The sequence below is a fragment of the Carya illinoinensis genome, chromosome 5 (assembly GCF_018687715.1).
Source record: "Carya illinoinensis cultivar Pawnee chromosome 5, C.illinoinensisPawnee_v1, whole genome shotgun sequence".
NCBI classification, from domain to species: domain Eukaryota; kingdom Viridiplantae; phylum Streptophyta; class Magnoliopsida; order Fagales; family Juglandaceae; genus Carya; species Carya illinoinensis.
Window position 1 is genome coordinate 28,240,683 of NC_056756.1, and position 19,085 is coordinate 28,259,767.

A 19,085-nucleotide genomic window follows, 5' to 3' on the forward strand; every position below is an offset into this window, starting at 1 on the left:
TGGTTTCTATAATGCCGCCATTTGACTACAACGGACTACAGAAATATTTTTTTTTTTATATAAGTAGACTACAGAAATCTTCAGAAAGTTTCTAGCTGCAACTTCAAGAATGCTTAGTTTGCTCACTTCTATTGTATTGGTGCTGTTGCCCTGAAATTCAGCTAGCAAAACAGCTATTGCCAAAACCATTGACATGATTATATAATACAAGCTGATTGAAGAGACTGGATGGATTAAGAACCCCTTTTTTCTCTTTGATAAGTTGAAAATAAGTTAGAGAAACTATAAGACTAATCTGAGATTAAAATCAGCAATAGAGGGAAGGGGAAAGATAGGAATTACAATGACCATTTTCGTCAGTGAAGTTTTTTGGCAATTAGTCGATACATTTTTTTATTAGTAGTTGATAAATTTTGGGCTCCAAGGAAGGCACTTCGCTGAAAATAACCAAATCTCTAGAACATATAACCATTCAATACCTTTTTTAAACACATAGAATGAAAGTTAAAACTTCTAATACAATTATAGCAAAATTCAACCTCAGTGGAACCACTGAACTTTTAATACATTTGTAACCGACAGAATTTCCACATCATGGGCTAAAGACCTTGGAAGAGACAAGGAACCAGCTTAGATCCTCAAAGATAAAAACCAACCATAGCAGTTTCAAGAAAATGCCAAGAAGAGAGGGGCATCCAGGATTTTTTCTTATATATATTTAGAAAACTTACCAACCCACCTGCCACGAATACTTGTATAAGCATTTTTCAGACCATCAGAAGTTGGTATCTTCCCCAATATTATCCTGTGATGCATTATACGCATAGATGTCAAGCAAGGGAGAAGTTAGAGTTCAGGGGTTAAGAGATAATGCCAAAGGGTATCAAAAGATAGATCACGGATACAATCCTCCTACAAGCATGCTTATCATTTGTCACAATATTCAAGACCAACCAATTAGTAGATAGCACTCTCTTATTTCCACATGTTTTGTAAAATTTCCTGAGATCAATGTGCAGCCAATTATATGTACCCCGAAAACAATTCTAAGCATCAAGAATATACTAACTGAGAAGTTTTTTAGTCACGTTGGTTTGGGGTGGGTAATGCCAAGAAGAATAGCAAACTTTTCTACTCTTGGAGAAAGTTAGGAGTAGGGCCGGGCTGCGGGGCACCGCCAACTATCCACCTGGCCGGGGCGGGGGTCATTGTTCACAGACCGGGGGGGGGGGGCCAGGTTGAGCCCAAGCCCGTCCGAGGTTCACCCCGTCCACCAGCCCAGCCCATATATATATATATATAAATATTAATTTTCTTTAATTAAACGATGTCGTTTTATTGTAGATTTTATTTTATTTTTTAATTAAATGATGTAAACAACATCGTTTTGGGGTTAGGTTTAACCTAACCCCCCCTTCCCCCTATCCCCCTGTCGCCACCACATCCTCTTCTTCTCCTCCTCGTGTCCTCCTTCTAGAAGCACAAATGGTCGTGGAACCACAACCACGAATGGCTGTGGGTTTGCAAAGAGACCCACGGTCATTCGTGGCCATTTTTCATTTTTCAGATCTGTTGTGTTTTGGTTGTCTTGGACTTTTTTTTTTTTTTGTTTTTTTTTCAAATTTGTTGTTGTTTTTTGGTTGTTTTGGATTTTTTGGTGTTTTCCAATTGTCTATTCACTGTGGGTGGACGGTGGGGACGATGCTCGTGGGGGCCAATCCGCCCCCCAGAGTCCGAATGGGGCGGTGCCAGGGTACGGGGGCCCAAACTGTCTCCCCACCCACGTGGGGGTGGGGGGTGGGACAAGGTCACCCCGGGGGTTGCAGGTAGCACCCCTAGGTAAGGGGCAGCCCCTAAGTTGCAGTAGTGTGGAAGAAGGTACCTACTTTCCTCATTAATTGTACTTGGAGAGAAATAAACAATAAGACTTTTGAGGACCATGAACGGACATGGAACGAGCTAAAGATTTCTCATATCCTCTTTCTTTGCACAGCTATAAACTTTAATGGGCCTAACTTTCATCATTTTACTAAATATTTTTCTCTTTCTGAATGGTTGTCCCTCTTGTATACATCCTGAGTACTAGTATTTGTGCATTTTTTGAAATAAAGCTTTACTAATTATAGAAAAATTAATCCAGAACAAATAGAATAGCAGATAAACAGCCCAGACTAAACCATGAAAAACCCTTACAAAAGTTTTTAATATTGCACATAATGGCATTTAAATCAAGAAAGATACAGCAGACAAGCTCAAAACTTTGTGGACTCACACAAGACTTGAGGCAATAAACTTTTGCAATAACATACAATATTCAACTATTTTTACATGATCAATAGGTTTCAGAAAGCAAACATGAAGTGTACTTCAGTGACAAAACAACTTATCTGTACAAAATATAGGTGACACACCTAGTGTATTCTGAAGTGAAAGCTCACAATTTTAAGTTAGCATATTAAACCTTAAATGCACATAATGGAGAAAATGCGGACAAGAATCAATTTATGACCTGTTATCCGATTCAATGCATACAGAAGGCCCAGTGTATTTTACCCGATCACCTGGAAAAAGATGGAGGAACAAGAAAATGATTAGAACCAATTCTGAGAAGAGACCATATAATTCAAAACATAAGTATAAGTTTTTAATAGGTAATCAAGAAGTTCTATTTATAATAAAAGGCACAGCCAAGTACACAGGACGTGCACGAGTCATACCTAACTAGTTGTGGCCCCATTGTTACTCTCATTAATTTTATGTGTATTGGCAGATTTATCTAGAGTCTGTCCAGCTTATTTTATGGTACATTTTTGGGTTTTAGTCTTTTTTTAATTGTTAAACAAGATTTTATTGATCAAAAGAATAGGCAAAAGCCCAAGTATACAGGAAATATACAAGAGCAATGCCTAAGCTTGCTTCGTTTAAAAATACAAGGAATTCATGAAACGACAAGGCATGAAAATCAATTACAGTCAACCAATTGAGCAAAGTATTGAAATATAGATTTCTAAGCTCATCCATTAACCACACTCGATCTTCAAAACTTCTTTCATTCCTCTCACTCCAAATACACCACCATAAACATATTGGAACCATCTTCCAAATTGAGGCAATCTAAGAGTTACCCTGAATGGCTTTCCAAGAAGCTAGGAGGTCTACTACTTGTCTCAGCATCACCCGCGCTAATCCCACCAGAGCAAAAACTTCATTCCACAATGTCCCAGCAATCTCACAATGAAGTAGTAGATGGTCAACTGACTTTCATTCTTTTTGCACATACAACACCAATCCATGACTATGAAGTAGTGTTTGGAGGTCGGGCATGTCAACCCATGTTGGAGCACCATGTTTGCATATGTATAAGAAAATACCATATGACACAACAAAGAGCTACAATGTAATTTAGCCGAATAAATTAATTAATTTGGACCTTACAGAAACTTAAAAGTTATACGTCATTTGTGTCTGCTCTCCACTCATTGAAAAATAAAATCTTCTTTTTTATTAGCTCTAGGTGCCCAAAACAAAGTCCCTACTAACCCCGAGGGGTGCACAAGCCCCCGACAAGGAGTTTCTCGCAAGTGCACCTCGGGTAATTCAAGGGGAAATTCCCCTAGTCTGATGGCCCCTAGAAATTGTTTGAACCTTAAACCTGGAAGAAGCATACCCGCAAGACCAAGTCTCTTACCACTTGAGCCAACCCTAAGGGCTATTGAAGAGACAAAATCTTATCCAAACTAAGCCTAGTACTCTCCCTCTCCCTCTTTCCTTATAATTAATTTCCCTCTTTTCTTTTTTCTTTGTGGGTATTTACAAGCAAATGGAATAAGAGCAACAACAGCATATTGGATTTCAGGAGGTCAAGCCTAGGATACAAAAGGTTCCAATTTAAAGAGAGTTAAATTATCATGCTAGATGACAATTATAACAACCTGGCTTCATTTGGGTCTTATTACCAAATCCCACATCCATGCTCAAAACGATGATTTGCACTCTCACAATACTCACCTTTAACATACCTCTGAATATATATTTATTATGTGTTAAATAACATTTTTTTTTTTGATAAATATATTATGTGTTAAATAACATAGAATTATCAACCACATATGTAACAAGCTATTAACGAAAACCATACCCTGTAAGGGGTAAAACACAAAGCAAAACAGCAGTTTTTTTATATAGGATAAAAAAATATTAAGCCCAAAAAAGGTGTTCCCCCGGTACACATAAAGTTTACAAGAGATTCGCTTAACTTTTTTTTTTTTTTTTTTTTTTGAGATTCACTAACTAGGAAAAGGAAAAATTTCTAGCATGAAGATCTTAGGTGGTTGAAATATATTACCTTGGAACACCCAGTACACATAAGTATACAAGAGATTCGCTTAACTTGTTTTTTATTTTTTGACAAGTATAAGAGATTCACTAACTAGGAAAAGGAAAAATTTCTAGCATGAAGATCTTAGGTAGTTGAAATATATTACCTTTCTTTAGTGGGCGCCTAGATTTATCAGAACATTCAGCAGCCTCAGACTTTGTGGACTCTGACTCTGAGCAACTCTCAGATTCTCCAGAGACCCTCTGCCACAAATGTAATTCCAAAATGACTAGTAGATCATGGCATGTGGTCCATATAAATTAAAGTAAGACTCCATACATAATAGTACAAGTATTTCAAGACCTTGAAAAAGAACACATAAATGCTACCACTTGTAACAAAACAAAAATTTTTTTTATCACTAAACAAAACTTTATTCATTATAAGAACATGCAAGAGCCTGAGTAAACAACATAGAAAAGAATATATAAGATCATTGCCTTGAACTAACTGACTGAGGCATTAACAGCGCACATGATATGTATATTTGCACTAAAGATATATCATGGCATTAAACTTTCTTCTTAGTTTACACAGCATCACGAATTTCATTTTTTTTTATAAGTACGAATTTCTTCATTTTATCACTTCTTTTTTAAAGGATAAAAAAGGTAAACCAAATAGTTATGAATCAAGCATTCACTACAAACTTGAATCGTGATCCTTTTTTCTTCTGAAAGTACAAACTGCTGCTGACACTCAAAATCAGCTCTCCAAATCCACCATTGACAAAATCTTCCATTCTCTTTTCAGCTCTTAAAACCTTAGGAAGGGAAAGATTTTTACAGAAAACACCTAGATAAATACACATTGTGCAATGATGAGACTCACTCGAATTTTAAACCATCACGTAATGTTACGGTTTCAGTTACACCAAATATTTTTTTTGACAAGTAAAAAAATCAGGGCAGCTGAAACTGTAGCCACTAGTCAATATCAAATCCCAATACCCCAAAAAGGCAATACCTTTTCAAATTCTTCAAGGCTGTATGGAATAAGCTTCTTTAAAGCTGCTTCAGCAGTTGCTTGTACATCAACTTCCTCATCATCACTACCATCTGCATTTGCCTCACCACTGCTAGACCACTCTTCTTCATTGCTCATATTGTTTTCATCCTCAGCTTCCGATTCTGAAGTACACTCTTCCCCAGATTCTGCATCATTATCTGATTCACACTCAGACGCAGAATCATCACCAAAATCCTGAGCCAGTATCAAACAGAGAAACAGAGAAATGATATTTAAATCCTACCTTAATCTATGATAAAACAAAGAGTTCAAAATTGAATATAAAAAATTATCAAAACTGTCACCATCTTACATAAGGAGCAAGAACATTGCTGTCAAGGACCAGTAGGGGAATTTGTAGATCCCGAGCAAGTGCTCTCACTAGTCTCTCCTGGTAAAGTTCAGTGCCTGTGGAAATATTAGTTCCTCCCTTCTATTAAGAAAAAGTTAACAAAGTTTACTTGAAAATTTAGACAGGGTCAATGACCAACCTGGAATGCTCTGAAGCAATATTCTCCCACTTGAAGACGTTAACCGAGCACCATAAGAAGCAGCAAGCTTCTTATGTTTTAAATGAGAGGCAGCACATTCCACCAAAAGATTTTTGTTGTCTTCACTATAAAAGAGGAAATATTAAACAAAACTTCAAATTACTGAAACATATCATAAACTAGTGATTATATGTGATCATTATTAGAGATATGAGCGAGTAGTAAATACTGAAGGTAATAAGGAAACGTCTCCCAAGAAACTGATATCTTCTCCCATGGAACAATCCTCCGCAAAAACTCATTTTTGAACTTCTCACGTCTGGTCAAAAAAGGTGATTCCTTCTTCTTAATCTCAATAGCAAGCTTCACATTGGCAATCCATTCTTGTTGATCTTGTTCCCCAAGTTGAGCATGTGCATCAGAATGCCTCACAACTTCGCTAGATTTTTCTCGCCATATCTTTCCCTTATCAATGTTATTTCCATCTTTGATGGGGATATGTTTCTCCTCGCTTGCATTCCTTCCATCGCCTTCAGAACTATAGACACGTAACTGACAACTCTTTAAACACATCCAAAGCCTCCCATGCAAACCACTATAAATACCACCAGCAGCAAAACCTCTGGATGTTACAGAATCTAACAAATGTCTTTTGATCAAACTATTATGTGAAGAGTGGCTTCTTGTCAAAGATGTATGACTCAAAGAGAGAGTATAAGCATGTTCCCTGCAGTTGGCCCAATTCCAATCTTTGGGTGGCCGAAACACAAACCCCCATCTTTGGTGCCTACACTTTATTCTCCTTGCATACATTTCTGCCTCTTCTTTCCAACTAACTGTACCACACCGTAAACTTCAATTAGTTTACTGTTAATTCATGAAATTATGATTAAAATGCAAAAAAACCCCATTAACCTAATGGATTCAAGTAAGAAAGAGGTTGTTCGTATCTGATTGGCTCAACTCCGTTATTTACAATGTGCGTGTACCAAAAAAAATGAAATTTCCTCACATAAAGCAAGAAATATGCCACAAGAAAGACCACAACAGCTATATGGCCAGCTATTTTCAGCGATGGCATGGATCCCACAAAGGGAGTTCATTTTAGCCCACCCAAAAGAGAAACTCATAACAAACATTAGCAACATCAAGAGGTTTATCTTTCAATCTATTTGTTGGAAAAAATTAAGAGTATTTCAACCCCTCTTTTTTATCCAATGCTAAAATGCTAACATGCATTTAATGGACGTTTTGTTTTCTGTTTCTCGTGGAAAATCCGTCTTCTAAATTTGTACATTACTTAACTTTCTTAATCACAGACCATGTGTTTTCTCGTTTACTTGTTCCTCTTTTTAATGTTCTATGATGAAGGACGCAACGATGAATTTTACACACACAAACACTAATCAACGAGTTTTATAAGAATTCTATAAATTTCCATTATTGTTCCCAAAACCTACTTTCTGCGTAATGAGTTTGAAAACAAATGCATTACCGTAAACATTTTGAATCTTTAAATACTTTTCCTCGTTCCTCAGCTTTCTCATCCTCAATACACAAAAGCTTAAAACTTCCGCCTCTTTCTTTGCTTACATCACTTTTTGAGTAATAACGAAAGTGAAAAGAAACAAAAGCATACGAACTCAATCCGTTTTCAGATAAATCACCGCCCAATGAGAGAGAGAGAGAGAGAGAGAGAGAGAGAGAGAGAGGATGGACATACCTCGTTTGTTGGGCTCTGTGAAATCCTAGATTGGGTCCGTGGCCATAAGAGAGAAATAGAGCGCTAAAACCGGAAGGCGGGGTAAAGAAGGTGCGGAAGGACGTTTAGTAAGGAAGACAGAGAAGATGTGGGAGTGTAAGTGTAAGCGCCGGGCAGGGTGAATGCCAGAATACGAGGTTACTCGACATCATGCGTAGTGTAGGTTTGACATGTCGTGGGTTCTCACTTCAGGATGGATGGGTCTACTTCAATGCCCAAAGGAAAATTGTAATTGGCCCGGGCTTACTTTGCCCTATGATTGATCTCTTTTTTGCAGTTTTGGGCCTTTTCATATGAAGAATGCTTTCCTTGTTTTTTTCCAAGTAATTTCAACATCATTGAATAAATATTACTTGTAAACTTTTGAAAACTCTATTCTCCAGCCAAATTAAATCTTACCATTTAAGTTATATAAATGGTATACTTTACAGACCAGTTCAAGAATATAATAATTATAAATTTTGAGTTTTACTACGTATAAACAAAGTTGCGTATTAATCTACGTACCAATACTGATTCTTTTATATTTAAAATTTAAATTAACACTATTTTCAATAAAATTTACTTTTTGACAAATCACATTAGATTATTATATAATTATACTTGCAACTAGATTTTTTCATAAATTTTTAAAATAATACTACTTGATTATTTAAAACTTACTGCTTAGATGAACTTCTTGACGTAGCATCACCAAAAAGGGCCACATGAAATGATAAGGCCACCTCTTCAAAATTTTTGTATTAAAAACACAAAAACAAAAAGGTTGAGAGGACTTAGGGCTTCATTTTTACTCTTTTTTTATTTTGAATATATATTATTTTTAATAAATAACGTGGCATATAAGGAGGTCGGCTCTCCTCAAACTTTTATCATAGTCCACATATATTCTGTGTGTAATACTTCACAAATCTCATTATACAGTATAAGTCGGGAACTTGGCTATAAGATTCTACAACAAGGACTAAATCTGGTTTATTTATCAATCATAGTGATTTAAATTATGTCAACAAAGAGGGTAGAAAAACTTGAGAAATGTTAGATGGGGCCCTTGGTTATAGGAGATGGGGTTGTTGGTTTCCATTAAACATACTGGTTGTTTGGATAGTGAGATATGATGAGTTGGTTAATAAAAGTTTAAAGTTGAATAAAATATTATTATAATATTATTTTTTACTATTATTATTATTTTAAGATTTTAAAAAGTTGAATTGTTTATTATCTTTTGTATGAGAATTTGATAAAGTTGTAATGATAAAATAAGATAGATTGAGAGTGTTTATCAATCCAAACGACCTAATATGCTGGAGAAAAGTTGTTCGGATCACTCTCTAGCATAGTAAGTGATCAATGAGGGTATTTTAGCAACAAGCGTGCTCCTAGATCATCTTCACTAGACATGGCAAAAGTGTTTGATTGAGTTAACTATGGATATCTTTCTTCAATAGATTTGATTCATTAAACAATGCTTCTTGGCACCTAAGTTTTCCATTTGTTTAATTGGTACACACAAAGATTTCTTTGCATCTAAAAGTGGTTTCAATTTAATATATAAGGAGATCCACTCTCTTCCCTCCTATATATCCTTGGGGAAAAACTTTTGAGTCGATGGCATGCAAATTTGCTAAGACAACAAGGTGCTATCCTTCCTTGTCTCTTCTCTTGTTTTGTAGAAAACTAATAAGAAGTTAATGAGATGGAAATGAATGCTACTTTTAACTGAAGGCAAGCTAATTCTAAAACATATTCTATCATTTATGTCTATACACATGCTTTCTTGCATCAATGGACATCATTTTTTTTTTTTTTTTTAAATATCTCCAACAAGTTCTCTCGTGTCATTTGGGGAGAGTATGAGGACCATGGGAAGATAAACATGGATAGCTTCAAAGTTTTGAATTCTATTTTGATGACCGTTTCAGTTTAGGTATAGAAATTGAGTACTTTAGTACTAGCACAAACTACTAACTAATGTACAGTTTCGAAATTACTAATATATATATATATACTAGGTGGGAGTAACGTGCAAAGCACGTTTATCTAATTTTATGAAATGATTATTTGTAAAAAATAATATATATTTTATAAAAATTATTGATGTCACTTAATAATTTAAGGCATATTGGAGAAAATAAAAAAAATTAGTTCAAAGTATCATATAATCCAATACATGTTTATAACATCTATAATTTTAGCAAAGATGTATATGAAAAATTTAATAAAAGTCTAACACAAATGATAGTTCAAAATATGTGTCGTTTGATGTTTGTATTATAATTCATCAATTTATGTCATCCTGTAGACAATCAATAGAGACAACATTGAAATTCTTATTTTGCTGTTGGTTGAGTCGATCAGGGACAACATAAAGTTAAAACATAATCTTTTTATAAAATTTGTGGTATAATATTTTCTATATATAGCATATATATAAATCATAAAATATATTTTGAAATTGTTGGCCGAATTTACTCTTTCTTGATTAGCTCAAGGATCACAGCCTTTGTCACGTGCCTATCATAGCAAGCCCACGTATGGAATATGACTTAGCGGAAGCTACGTCCTACAACCATGGGGAAAAAAAATACTTTGATTAAACACACTTGTATTATATATTATATGAGATTTTTAAATTTGGAATACTCAATAATCTGAGTTAATGAAACGTATAATACACGTATATTATACTTAGGGATTCACGTCTTATGCATCTAATACACGTGTATATGTTAAGAAGAAAGAGAAAAATATAATAACTAATCTTTAATTACTTATTATTATATAAACTATTAAGTATTATAATTATTGAGATTAATAAATCATATAACAACATTGAATGCTATCTCTCTCAATATTTATGTCTTCATTTTATATGCCAAACCGTTAAAACAAATGGTGTTAACTTTAACGGAAAAACAAGAAAAACCGTTAAAACAAGATTTTCCGTTTCATACACACTTTTTATATATAGAAGATATATAACATATTTCTACCTCATAAAATAGAAATAAAATTTGGTTATCATCTATCAACCTAAAAAAGATTTACCATTATTACTCAACCTAAAAATAGAATAATGCAAATATAATAATGCATCATTAAATAAATATAAGAAATTCTTATTTCATAAACTCCCATTTGCAACGTAATTGAAACACAAATGAAGAATATGAATGTCTTTTATGATGAGTCTTAAATATTTTTTTAAAAATCATAAGAACTTAAAAGATTTTCTTGGAAATTAAGAACTAAATACTAATAAAAGCAATGAGAAAGATCATGACAAAAATGATAAATTTAATAGAGAAATGATACTTACAGTTGTGAATGTGCAAACGCCATACAATCACTTTTAAAAAAGTGAATAAATAAGGGATCCACATGAAAAGAAATTAATTTTTGAATAGTAGACCTCACTCTTTTTCAAAATAATTATACGACACTTATGTACTTTATAACTGTATATAGCATTACTCAATTTGATAATGGACGTGGGAAAGAAATTATAAACTTATAATTGTTATTAATATTTGGAATTGTTGCCTTGGTGAACTCATGCAAATTAATTAATTGAATATCTAATATTTTATATTTTATATCTAGTCTTGGGTAAAACACAATAATCGATTTAAGCCTTAAAATCAGGTAGACTTTGATTTTGTGGATATTAGACTAACACGTTGGTTGTGGGTAAGCTTGTCTATATAGATTTTGTTATTGTTTAAACAAAAAAGTCACAAGACGAAACATTTGTAATAATCTATGAACTCTAACATCGATTGATTTTAAATTGCATCAAGTTTAAAGATTACAAGTTTTGATTTTTCCCAAAATTTCTTTGAGAAAGACATTGATTTAGGCTAGTTCAAAAGTCATAAAATACCAAGGATGCCCTCAATAATCAATATGGGCCTTTGGCGCCATTCATAATTCCCTAAACATTTTAAAAACAAAAAGATTTAAATCCTTTTTTTACACTTCGAAAATATCTACTCGTTGGAAGGTTTATTCTACCAGCTCCGGCCATGCTTAAGGGCTCTTTTGGAAAATAAGATAAGATGATAATTATGTAAATAGTAGTAAAATAATGTGTAAATAATAGTGAAATAGTTCGAGTTGAGATGTTTTGTTAGATTTTGAGAAATAAGAGAGAAAATATTAAATTAAAATATTATTAGAATTTAATTTTTTTAATTTAATTTTTGTTTTAAAATTTGAAAAAGTAATATTATTTTTTGTATTTTATTTAGAATTTTAGAAAAGTTGTAATGATTAGGCCATAATTAAATAAAAAAATAAAAAAATTGAAATTAAAAATTATATGTATTTTTATATTTGTGTGATGTTTGAAAAAGAAATTATAAAAAATTTTGAGATGAGATCACTTCCCAAAATAAGCCCTAAATGCTCCGTGTGATTTACAAAAGAAAGTTATGATGAGACTCTGACACTCCCTTTGCTAGGCGCTATTTGGATTCAGAAACGTTTCAAATCAGACACTCCTATAAATGGAGAATAATGAAGGCCAATTAGGATTTACCACGTAAGAGATAAATTTTAAACCCACTACTGCGCGATGCAGGGGATAATTGGGAATCGAAAACCCTCTTGCTTTCTGTCTCCCTTTTTTTCGTCTAGAACCGAAATCGAAAACCTCTCTCTCTCTCTCTCTCTCTCTCTCTCTCTCTCTCTCTCTCTCTCTCTCTCTCTCTCTCTCTCTCTCTCTCTCTCTCTCTCTCTCTCTCTCTCTCTCTCTCTCTCTCAGAAACCCTAATGTTGCCAACTAAATCGGAAGCTTCTAGGCCTGCCATAGAGTACTGCAAGCAGGCAACACAGAGAGGACCAAATTCCTGGGACCCCAAGTTCATCAAGGTCGACCATTTTTTTATTATTCTCATCCGTATCAGTTTGTATTCATTTTCCCTTAATCTTTTGTTTGACTATGCCTATTCGTATGCTCTAAGAAAAATCCATTTAGACCAGACCAATTCTGCATCGTAATTTTTCTTGAAACGTTAGTATAATCAAGTTGCGACTCACATGATGGGAATGGTGAGAGGATTTCACAAAATATTAGGTTTAAAAAAAGAAGTCTATATATATATATATATATATATGTATATATAGCATTCCCCCTCCCCCCCCCCCCCACTGCTCAAATACAAGGGACTTTCATGATTGTGGTGTCACCAGTGCTGCTTTGTTTATTTGTTTTCTTTCATGAATTATTGTGTGGCTATGCGTTTGAATATTAATCAATGTTGTCTTTATTCTCTGTTTTTGATACATTTGCATTTTGAATGAGTCTTGCTTGCAAGTCAGTGGAGGGTATTTTTTTTGTGGTGTATTTTTTAATGGCCTTTGTTTTTGTTATAAGGTTTTGGCTTCGATTTCCCACTGTTCGAACACCGACGCACCCACAGTCAAAATCATGGTATTAAATCTATTTAGTATTCTCTGGTTTCCTGTTGTAATCTATAAAGAAAAATATGTTTACTATGCCACGGTTCTCTTTTGAATGAATCTGGATTCCAGTTGTAATCTAGAATGAAAACTCTGCATTAGGAACCTGAAGAGAAGTTTTTATTTTCACAAGAGAACTAATTAATTTGTAGTTAAAAAACAAAAAATATACTAAATGTCATGTCTACTAGCTATTTGCAGTCGAATTATATATCAAAAAGATCATGTAATCTAACCGCGTTAATAATTAGCATCTAAATTTTATTTTTACAATATCTATTTTTGTGACTCTTAACAATTCCAGGGAATCTCAAATATCCAACCATACTTTCAAAAGGTGGTGAAGAAGATGATGTTGTCCAGTTTTATGGAATAATATGGAGGAAGAGTAGTATAATTGTGTGCGTGAGAGAGTGAATAAAGTTCCAAACCCATTTAGTAATCATTAAGCAAAGTAGAAGTTCTTACTTTCTACTTGATTTTGTTGGGTACTTGGGTTGTAATATATACTACTATAGTTTATATATAATATTCAATATTATTTGTATTTTATGGATTATTTTTATGGATTACATTGTTTATGTTGGATGAAAGATTTTGGGTAGAGTGTGGATAGTAATGACATTGAGATAGTAACGAGTAGAAACTATCTACAAGGCATTATAAATGAAACCTTTGAGGATGAAACTGTGGAAAAGCAATATAATGTGAGCATGAGAGATGGATTGGATATGGAAGACATCGTGAATTTGGGAGATGATGATGGAGATGAAGTGAATGTAGGAGATGGAGATGGAGTGAATGTGGGAGATGGATTCAATTTGATTTTCACTTCCAGTTGTGAAACTTTTGAACCATTCGTTGGGAAGGAATTTGATGAGATTACAAGCATTTTATAAGGCTTATGCAAGACGAAAATGTTTTGCAATGAGGACCAACCATATGGTATTATCGAGAGAGGACAGAAAATTACAAGGAGTACACTATGTTTGTACAAGGGAAGGGTTTAGGCGTGAAAGTCTTAAACAAAAAGAAACAAAAATTCCCGAACATACTAAAATAAAAATTGATTGTAAAGCTACTATGTGTATAAAAAATGATGGTGAAAGGTAGATAGTATGCAATTTCGTGCCTGAACACAACCATGAGCTACTCACACCAAGAAATACCAGCTTACTCTGTGGGCATAGAGGAGTGACCCGTGTGCAAAAAAAACTCATTCTCACTTTGAATGAGTCCGCTGTATTGACAAATAAGATAATGTCGATGTTAAGCAAAGAATCAGGTGGTGATTTTAACATTAGTTGTATTGGTAAGGATGTTGAGAATTATCTGAGAAATAAAAGAAGAAAATTGTTTGAGGAATGAGATGCACAAATGTTGTATGCATACTTTCTTTATCAACAATATAAAGAACCTGGGTTTGTGTACTCCATGTAGGTTGATGAGAAAGGGTGTATGGAAGTTGTTTTTGTGCACATGCAAAATCAATGTCTGCATAGTAATATTTTGGAGATGTTGTGACGTTTGATGCGATGTATCTCACAAATATTTATAAGATGCTATTTGTGTCATTTTCAGGAGTTAATCATCATCACTAAACTATAATGTTTGGTTGTGCGCTGTTAATCAATGAAACAGCTGAATCTTATATATGATTATTGAGAATATGGCAGCAAGCAATGCTCGAACGTGCCCCTTCAACTATTATTACTAATGATGACAAAGTCATGGCTGAGGTAATTGCAGAGATACTCCCAAATACAACTCACTGGTTGTGCTTGTGGCATATTTTACAAAATTTTTCATAACATTTGGCACATGTCTATAACAAGTTTCCAGACTTTTTAAAAGAGTTCTGTCATTGTATTCATGGGACAATAACATGTGATGAGTTCGAGGAGGAATCGAGTTTAATAATGGTAAAGTATGGTCTAGTTGGTAATAATTAGATGCAAAATCTATATAATCGACGGAAGAAGTGGGTTTCAGCTTACTTGCGAACCACGTTTTGTGCTGATATGTCAACCACGCAAAGGAGTGAGAGTATGAATAAATTTTTCAAGTATTATGTTCGTTCAAGCATGATGATGAGTGATTTTGTGTGTCAGTACAAGAAAGTCATAAATGCAAGCTATTTTAAGGAGAAAGAGAATGATGTGAAAACGAAATCGACTAGGGCAGTTTTGAAAACATGTTGGGCAATTGAAGAAAAGCCGGCCAAAGTGTATACTAGGAAGTCTTTTGAAATCTTTCAAGATGAGCTATTTAATAGCCAATGGTACAAAGCTACCAAAGTTCAGAAAGATGGTGAAAATAAAATGTATGAGGTGGCACTTAATGGCAAAGATAAACGTATTTATTATGTGACTTTGGAGAGTGGAGAAGCAAAGGCAATATGTACATATCATATGTTGGAGTTTCTTGGTATTGTTTGTAGGCATATCCTATGTGTCCTAACAAAAGAATCAAAATTAGATATGTTGCCTTATCACTATGTGGTAGAGAGATGGACAATCAATGCTAAGAGTCGAGTAATACTTGAAATACCTGTTTCTAAGGGGCATGTAATGACACAAGAAGATTCGATAATGCGAAAAAATAAGTTGATGATGTAATTTTATAATATTGCAGAACTTGGCTCACAATCAAATTTTAAAATGAACCACATTTCTCTTGCGTTAGAGAAAGTCTACAAGGAGTTGTTTTTGATGGAAGATGTTGGAAAAAAAAATTTAGAAAGCGGAGATATGTCACATAATGATTCTCCTATGTTAAGATTACAAGTAATATCAAATTTTTCACAAACTGTACAAGATCCTCAATGGGTGCCAACGAAAGGAAAAACAAAATCTTTGAGAGTAAAGAACCAGAAAGAAACCTAAGCAGTGAAGAAAAGACGTTGTAGCATTTGCAAGATTGAGGGCCAAACAAAGAAAAACTGCCCTTCGTTGGGATATAGTACTTATCAAAAAAAATTTCTCATGTTTTAATCTAATAAGTTCATTTTTTATATGTTTATTGTCTTCCAAGAATCTTGGAAATATAAACGACAACATATCACAAAGGGTGGATTTTGAAGAACATATCACATGAGCTTGGTGAATCAGTTGGGTGGTGTTGAATTTCTGTGCTTATTACTATGCATATTTATTTGATAGTTTTAATCTAACAGGAGTTCAATATGGAAAGTAATGGTGCTGTTGAATTTTTGGCGTCAATGTATTTGGACCTATTTATTTGGTACTATATGTGTGGAGCTATGTACTTAGTACTATGTATTTTAACCTCTATGTATTTGGTACATTTTATTTCGACCTATGTATTTAGCCAAACAAAAGAGGAAGTGATCTGATTTCCAGCCAGGGCATGGGATGTACCAATTTTGCTACTTGTGATTCAAAGAACATGGCATAAATTCTTCACTTAATTTCTTGCTCAAATCATGTAATTAGATGTGGTAATTAAAGTTATACTTCTAGTAGCTGGTTAGATACGAGAGTATTATAGAATGGAGATTCCAAATTACAAGGACAAGCTGTAGAAAATTTTGCTACTTGTGATTCAGCAAGCACATAAATTCTTCACTTAATTTCTTGCTCAGATCATGTAATTTGTGATGACCCGCTTTTGAGTGTATTTTCGCTGAAATAGTTGTTTTTATTTTAATTAATATATTAGTTATTTATTTTAATTTATTTGCGTTTTAAAAATTGTTAGTTTTTAATTTAATTGATGTTGTGTTTTATTTCTTTTAGTTGTTTACAGTTTTTATATCTTCGCGGCGGTTTAGTGTTGTTTTTCCCGGACTGAGGATTAGACCTCGTCTTTTCCCTACATCTCTTTTCCTTTTTCCTTTTCTTTTTCCTTTTTCTCTTTTTTCCTTCTTTCTTTTTCCTTTCTTTTTCTTTTTTTCTTTCTTTTCTTTTCTCCCTCTCTCTCCCCGCGTCGACCCCCCCGGCCTCTCTCTCTCTTCTCTCTCCCTCACGTCGGAAGCCTCTCACCCCCGATCTACCGCCGTCCGGCCACCGTGCGGCTCACCGCCGGTACCGTTCGGTTCGTCTCCCTCCGGCGCACCTCCCCACCGAAGCTCACCCCCATCCGGCCGGCCGTTTGGCCGGAAAACCTCTTTAAAGTCCGCACGGCTTTTGCTCCGATCCGCCGCCGTCGCTCCACCTCCGACCACCATTTCTTCACCACTTCATCACCAGTCCCTTGCCGTCCCAACCCACCTATTTTCGGCCACCAACGACCACCGGAACCGCTCCCACGAGCTAGCTTTCCTTTTTGGAAAATCCGGCCTCTTTCCGGCGATTTTGTCGCCACCCACGGCCAACCACCACTTCCAATAGCTTCACAACCATCCCTAGACCATTCCCTATCAATCCCAAGCTCTAGTTTGTCCCCGTTCAAAAGTGGGTTTTTCACAACCCACGGCCACAGTGAATTTTCACTGTGACGTTGCTTTTTCGCCGCCGTTTGCAACACCTCGTGTTTTCTAAAATTGCCATATAGCGCTGTAAGTATTTTCCAAACCCTATTTTCAAATTTAAATATATATTGCTCATTCAATTTATTTTATCTGTTGGTTGGCTGATTCCGGACTGAGTCTGAGGAGTTCGGGGGTCGGATGGATGGAGAACGGAGTTGCCTGTTTATTTGATTTGAGTTGTTGGATTATTTTATTATGCATTGTTATGGCATTGCATGGTGCATGCACGTGTGTTTGTGAAATAGTGTGAAAAGCCTGTGTATTGGCGTAAGTGGTCTTACGGGTGCGTGTGTATCACGACCCCAAGCCGGGATGGGGTATTATCCCGGTGGAGCTCCTCTGGTCACTCGGGAGCGGAAAAAACTGAGTGATGTCCCCTGGATTGTCGCTAGACGACGGGAGCGGGGGTTAGGGGTTGCTTGGCTACGAACGCGCCGGGCGCGGAACCGGGCATCGCTCTACGCACCGACTCCGTGGCCCTTCGCTGGTGAGGGCTAGAGGATGCTTGGCTACGAACACGCGGGGCGTGGAACTTGGCATCGCTCGTTAGGTGTCACATGCGTAGTGGTACTCTGCGGTGTGGCACTGGAGCCAGGGTGTACGGATGACCCCTAGGGGAGGTCATGGTGCATACGGATAAAATGGATTCTAGTTTGAGTCGGATAAAGGCCAAATGTGACTTTTGGCGTGGTTTTGGAAAAGATGTGTTTTTGGGCCAAATGGGTTTTTTTGGCGTGTGTGGAAAAATCGTGTTTTATGGGCTTTGTGCACTGGGCATGTTTCATGCATATTGTTTGAGTTATATATGCTTTTATCTAGTAGTGTTTGGGTTTTACTTACCTGCGGTACCATTTTTGGTTCCGTAACTTTTGGTGCAAAGTTTGAGGACGAAGAGGAGGAGGCTGAGCCCGAGGATGCAGCTCCGCCGGGTTGCTGATGCTATGCTTTATATTTGGTTTAAAACTGTATTTGTGTTTTTGTAATATTTTAATTATGTATGTTTTAAACAGCTTGTATTACGTTAAGAAAAATTCTGGTACTTAGTTATGACCTTCGTTATCCGCTGCGTGTTTCTTTGTGCACATATGTTGCCTTTGCATACACTTGGCACCCGTCGATAGGATGGTGACCCGGGTTGTCACCATCCGGACGTCTCGATTTTCTCGTATTCGGGCGTGGGGATTTGGGGGCGTCACATGTGGTATAAGAGCGGTTTGGCTCTGGGTAAAACCACATGTCCCGTAGGCAGTACCAGAATACTTTTTAAAGTTGTGTTTTGAAAATTATGTTAAGTACAGTTGTTTTATTTGTTTTATTTGTTTGAGCTTGTTTGCTTTTATGTATTTATTTGGTTATGTTTTTGCAAGCTGGTTTCTTTTTTTTCTTGTTGTGTGGTGTTGGTTTTGTTTTTGTGGTTTTATGATGGTTTTATTTGTTTTCTTAAAGGAGGGTCAAGAGTGGTGTTGTGGCAGGAAAATGGGGAGACCAAGG

General features: G+C 35.4%; 1 protein-coding gene across 3 annotated transcripts in view; it reads right to left on the minus strand.

Annotated features, from left to right (window-relative positions):
* LOC122309368 overlaps positions 1 to 7,853 on the minus strand; it is a 37,251-nt gene extending 29,398 nt beyond the window's left edge. Inside the window, exons 1-8 of one of the 3 annotated variants that reach the window (XM_043122839.1) lie at positions 7,601 to 7,850; positions 6,107 to 6,713; positions 5,878 to 6,002; positions 5,700 to 5,794; positions 5,345 to 5,581; positions 4,485 to 4,581; positions 2,510 to 2,561; positions 740 to 805 (exon numbers count right to left, since the gene is read on the minus strand). In XM_043122839.1, coding sequence (XP_042978773.1) covers positions 740 to 805; positions 2,510 to 2,561; positions 4,485 to 4,581; positions 5,345 to 5,581; positions 5,700 to 5,794; positions 5,878 to 6,002; positions 6,107 to 6,690 — 1,256 coding nt within the window. In that variant the 5' untranslated portion in view covers positions 6,691 to 6,713; positions 7,601 to 7,850. Of the gene's footprint in view, positions 1 to 739; positions 806 to 2,509; positions 2,562 to 4,484; positions 4,582 to 5,344; positions 5,582 to 5,699; positions 5,795 to 5,877; positions 6,003 to 6,106; positions 6,714 to 7,600 lie in introns of all 3 variants that reach the window. The other 2 variants (XM_043122840.1, XM_043122841.1) reach the window with 2 other exon arrangements.
* Between the last annotated feature and the right edge of the window lie 11,232 nt (positions 7,854 to 19,085).